This window comes from Ovis canadensis, chromosome 3 (genome assembly GCF_042477335.2).
Source record: "Ovis canadensis isolate MfBH-ARS-UI-01 breed Bighorn chromosome 3, ARS-UI_OviCan_v2, whole genome shotgun sequence".
Classification (NCBI taxonomy): Eukaryota; Metazoa; Chordata; class Mammalia; order Artiodactyla; family Bovidae; genus Ovis; species Ovis canadensis.
The window spans coordinates 219,004,531-219,010,202 of NC_091247.1; the positions used below are offsets into that span (position 1 = coordinate 219,004,531).

General features: G+C 48.2%; 1 protein-coding gene across 1 annotated transcript in view; it reads right to left on the reverse strand.

The window, feature by feature from the left end:
• KDM5A (lysine demethylase 5A) overlaps nucleotides 1-4,946 on the reverse strand; it is a 63,770-nt gene extending 58,824 nt beyond the window's left edge. The window contains exon 1 of the mRNA XM_069581561.1: nucleotides 1,429-4,946. Within this exon, the coding sequence (XP_069437662.1) occupies nucleotides 1,429-1,593 (165 nt within the window). The 5' untranslated portion in view covers nucleotides 1,594-4,946. The remainder of the gene's footprint in view (nucleotides 1-1,428) is intronic.
• Nucleotides 4,947-5,672: the final 726 nt, after the last annotated feature.

Consider the following 5,672-nt stretch of genomic DNA (forward strand, 5'->3'; position numbering starts at 1 on the left):
CAATACACATACCATCATTCATCACAGCAGTTACTTGTTAATCTTTTGCTTGAGTGATGGTCAATAATCTTAACCAAACTGACTGAGCACAAGAGAAGTAGCTTGTCTGGGTTTTAGAATCAAACTGAGTGATCCAGATAGAAAAATTTACTTTGCCCAAGATCACACATCTGATAAGTTATTTAACTTATCCAGACTCGCCTCATCTGTAAAATGAGACCTTATTTACTTAGGAGGGCTTCAAAGGCTATTAAAAAAATCTGTAAGTGCTATGGTAGCTGCTCCTTCTCCTCCCTCTCAGGTAACCTCTTTTTATTCACTGCGCTGCATGCTTCTGTGGTAGTAAAAGCCGAAGCTTTTAAAAATACAACATGTAAAAGGACAAAATTTTAATTACTAGGAGACAAAACGTAAAGCAAGGTATCACTTTAAGAAGCACTTGGGCATGGCTCACAGACATTCACAAGCACTGAGAGTACCTGCTAGAAATGCAAATTCTAGAACTTCCATATCCAGAAACTGGTTCTAGACTGGGAATGGGGCCTAGAGATCTGCATTTTAACGAACATTCGGGTGCCCCTGGGGCAAGTGGATTAGAAACACCCGTTGGAAAGCACTGGACCTAAGGGGCAGAGGGAAAAGAAACCTTCCGACCTTGACCAAATCCTCAACCTCTTGGGGCACTGAGCCCCACAAAACAAGGCACAGTATCAGCTTTCCTCACCGGAAAGACTGAGGATCGTAACCAACCTATGGGCAAACCCAGCTATCTGCCAATAGTTGCGACTCTTTATATCTTTTAAGATTTCAACGTTTTCTTCCACCTCCGTTATGGATCAATTCTTTCTAAACCTCCGAATTTTTACAATAAACGCTGCGCCTTCTCTTTCCCCGGGAAGACTTCTCATTCCAGCTGTAATCAGTCTGGGGTTCTTGTTTGGTGATACCATCCCAAGGGCCTAAGAACTCAGATTACCACTGAGGAAAGAAACCTTAGCCTGAGATGAGGCCCGCGAACACTTAATCAATTAAGCGTCAACAGGACTAGGAGAAAGCAGCAGCCGTCGGAACCATAGCTTTTCCTGTCGTACAGAAACGAGTGTACACTACACACACACACACACACACGCGGGTCGGGCTGTCGCGTCACAACGCTTCCATCACCTTACAGGCCAACGAAAGGCCGAAAGCCTTTGTTATCCTTGCCCACAACCCAAGACGGGAAGGAGAGTATCAGTTCCCAAGTTCTGGGCGGAGGGGCCCCGGGGACATCCCTCTCTCGCCTTCGGACCAGCCGACATTAAAACCCCAAAGAAACCAAAACGGAAACAGATAAACTCAGCGTCCAGGTGTCGACAGACCAGGGCGAGCGAACGTGAAAGCACAGCGGACCGGAAGGCCGCGCTGAGGCGGTCGGGACTCCGGTACCTTGGGAGGTCGGATTTTGCAGATGCCGGTTTTCTCCGCCATGGGCCGGATGCGGCCGATGAAGCTGAGGGGATCTGTGAACTCCTCCCAGCTGGGCTCAAACACGGGGCACTCTGGGGGCGGCACGAACTCCGCCGCGTAGCCCCCCGGCCCCACGCCCGCCATGGCGGTACCGGGGTCCGCGGGGCGGGCGGAGAAGAGCTGGGCTGCGGCCCCACCGGTCGCGCTCACGTCCCCTGACAGGGGCCGAAGCTCATCTTCTCAGGAAGAGACCCGCTCCACACTCGCAGACCGACCCCGCTTCCTCTGGCGTTTGTTATTGTTTCCTTCAGGATTTTCTCCCCCCTCTCCGGTCGACGCTCGCCGGAAGTCAGCGTGCGGCCAAATCCCTCCGCCGCCAGAAAACAGGATTCCTCCGCAACGACGCTCTCCTGAGCGACCTTCCTTCCCCTTCCCTCTCCCGGTAGCTCGGCTCGCTCCTGAGTTCCCTGTGTGTCGAAGTTCCGCGCTGTCCACGACTCCCGGCGGCACAGCCCTGCGGCCCCTCCTACTGGGCGGTAGGGGAGCGGCCGGCCTCACGGGGCGCTCTTCCGGCGCGGAGGACGCGTAATGCGCCGGGGACAGAGGTTCTGCTTCCGGAAAGCTGAGCTGGGCCCTTCTTTGTGTACGTACGGACTGGAACACAAGCTGCCTGTCTTCGCCCGGCTGCCTGTTTCAACTTCCGTGTCCACCTGTTTCTAGATAACAGCGTCTGGTTTTTTTAGTCCTTTCATTGTTACTGTCCCTTTCTCATCCCACTCGGTCACTTTTAATCCGCCCCATCTCCATGGCAACAGTTTCAGGTTCAGCCATCCCAGCATATCTCTCACCGGCCGGCCCTCGCCACCATCCAGGAATTGATTTTCGTCCACAGAGAAGCAACGGCTGTTGACTTTTCGAATCATTGACAACCCCCACAGCTTCTCAACAGCAGTCGCTCTCTGGCAGCCATGCGCCGTAAGCCTGTCTCTGTTTTCTGTAACAACTACACCAGCTGTTCCGGCCCTGCTTGTCAAACATTCTTTGCCAGAGTCCATCTCCACTTCCTGCAAGTTGTGGAGAGTAACGCAGGAAGGACTAAAGAAGAAACCGTGAAAAGGCAGTTCTTGTATCTATTGGAAGGAAGACTTACTTCCCCCAGGGCTTGTTCTCATGCTCCTCGAGGGCAATCTCAACTTCCCCCACGAACTAAATTAGCAGCTATGACTCTCAAATCTGTACTTCCAGCCTGGATTCCTCTCCTAGGCCACAAATCAATATATCTATCTACCTACCAGACAACTCCACTCTGGTAAACCATGAACTCATAGCTCCCCACTGGGTTTTTTTTTTTTTTTTTTTCAGCATTTCCAGTTTCCATGGATGACTTCATTCATCTACTCATTTGACCTGAGCCGGAAATCTAGAAATAATCCTTAACTCCTCCTCCCTCACTACGCATAATCTGATGTTGAGGAGTTTGCGAGAGAGAGGTGGATTGAGAAGGACCCTGGGGCATGTGAATTGGTGGTAACGCATTGATAGAGCTAGAATGCAAGAAGCAGAGCACTGTTTAACTAGGGGACACGCACGGGGGCAGGGGCGGGGGAGAGAAATGTTACACGTGGGTTCTTGCGTTCAGCAAGTTACTGAGAATCTGCTTGGGGCGATCTTCTAAATGCTGAATCTATGGACAATGAACAACAAAGCAAAGTATGTCCCCTCACAGAGCACTTACATTCTGACGGAGGGAAACAAAATCATGAGTACTAGCAAATAAATATACTATTCTCAGTGGCCATAAGCCTTAAAAAGTAGTGAAGGGAGAGTGTGAAAGGGTGTTAAATGGGGATAGGGTGACCAGAGAAGAGCTCAAGACTGATGACATCTGAATAGAAGCTGTGTTATATATAATGAAAACTTGTTACCTCAATATCAAAGGGTAGGAGTTACTTCCAATTAAGGAGATGATATTTGCATTGGCCTCGGTAAGAATTTTATGGGTGAGGGTTCATGGAAAGGGTGAATTCACATTTTTTTTTTAAGTGAGCCAAAGCTGCAAAGTGCCTGCTGCATTTAGGGAAAAAATGGTTATTGTAATAGAGTTAGGTGGGGTCAGATTGTGGCAAAGTTTAAATGCCCTGTTACTATCTGGGTTTCATCCTCTACTCTGGGGAGTCACCAGAAGTTAGGAGCATGAGTACTGAGGCAGCCTGGGCCCTGGGTCCCTTTTCTGCAGTGTTTGCACCTGACAAGTCTCCTGGGCAACAGAACAGAAAGAAACCACAAGAGACTAAAAATAACTGGTGCATGCAGCAGTTGGGGCAAACTATGAATAAGATACGAAAAGACCAAAACCCAACTGCTGTGATCCCTGGATACAGCACCACCAAGGAGTTGGGCGACCACCTGAGCCACCCCTCTGGCCCATCCACCCCTACCCTCACCCTATTTAAAGGACCCGCTGAGTGGGTGGCTTTGAGAGTGAGCCAAGGAAAACTGTTACTTGTTTTCACTCCCTGAGCCCCAATAAAGCCTTGCTGAAATTTCTCTTCTAGACCCTTTTCAATTTCTATTGATTAAAGGGTCCAGGAACTCATGTAGGTAACAGTATGACCTGTCCAGAGTAGGCTTAAAGAAAAAAAAAAAAACCACACCTTTTATAGAACAGATTGTAAAAGGGGTTGGGGGGAGTCTTTAGGCAAAAATACCAGTTAGAAATCTATGGAAATAGTCCAAGCTAAACATAATGCAACACAGAGTGGAAATAAATAGGAAGATATAAATCTGAGAGCCAGTAGTATGACAAAATCACCATGATTTTTTTTTTTTAATGCAGGTGCCAAAGTGAAAGTCACTCAGTTGTGTCTGACTTTGTGACCCCATGGCCTTTACAGTCCATGGAATTGTCCAGACTAGAATACTGGAATGGGTAGCCTTTCCTTTCTGGAGTATTCTGGAGTATATTACTGGAGTATTCCCTTCTCCAGGGGATCTTCCTAACCCAGGGATTGAACCCAGGTCTCCCACATTAGCGGGCAAATTCTTTACCAGCTGAGCCACAAGAGAAGCCCAAGAATACTGGAGTGGGTAGCCTCCCCCACCCAGAAATTGAACTGGGCAGCGGGGGTGGGGGTGGGGGCCTCCTGCATTGCCAGTGGATTCTTTACCAGCTGAGCTACCTGGGAAGCTCCAGGTGGCAAAAGAGAGATAAAAATACTGAGCTAAGGTGTCTGGGAAAATCTTGACTAACTATCAGAAAATCAAAAAAGAGGTGGAAAAGCAGATTTAGAAAATGGCACATTCCTTTTAGTCATGCTTATGTGTCAGACCAGTGAAGAATCCCAGCTTTTCCTTAGCAGTAGTGTTACCAACCAGGGTCCTTGGACTCTAATCAATAGAAATTCAGGCCAGGTAAGAAATTCAGGCAAGGATTTACTGGGACTCATTCTGTAGCAGGAAGGAGTGAAAACAAGTAACAGGTGCCCTGGCTTGCCTCTGGGCCAAAGGGGTGGCTTAGGTGGTCTGTCTGCCACATTAATGGTTCTGTGTGCAAGCAGCAGGTGGGTTTTGGCCTTTTTGTTTCTTACTGTTCATGATTTTCCACAACCCCACATGCACAGTTATTTTTATTCCCTTATAGTTTCTTTGTATTCTGTTGCTGGAGGAGTCATTTATCAAGGTGCAAGCATTGCAGTAAAGGGTCCCCCGTCCCAGCCCATACCCAAAGCTGTAGCCCTGAGACTAAAGTGCCTTTCCCCCTACTTCTTGCTCTTCTGCAAAGATGAAACCACAATTGGCTTTTGAACTAACTATATGATTTAATGAAGTTTCTCACACCTCTTAGGAAAAGGAGGTAGTGTCTGCTACCTGATAAAAAGCGCATTCATATACATCCTCTTCTGACTGTACAAACTGATCCAACAAATCCTGTCTTGGCTCTAAGCCACTAGATCATTGAAGGAGAAACTATAATATCTTAGACTCTTCACCTCCTTAGAGATAAATTCGTATATCACAACTCATAATAATCCTGTGATTATTTACTGCATTCATGAAAACAAGCCTAAACTGGGAGACCTAAACTGCGCCAGGTCTAGCACGACTGACCCCAAACATCACACCCCCGGTACTTCCTCCACCAGGAGTGCTGTGTGCAGAGATGAAACTATATTTCCCAGTAACCTCTGCGAGGCAAGGAGCGAGAGGGAGGGCGGGAAGGGGGC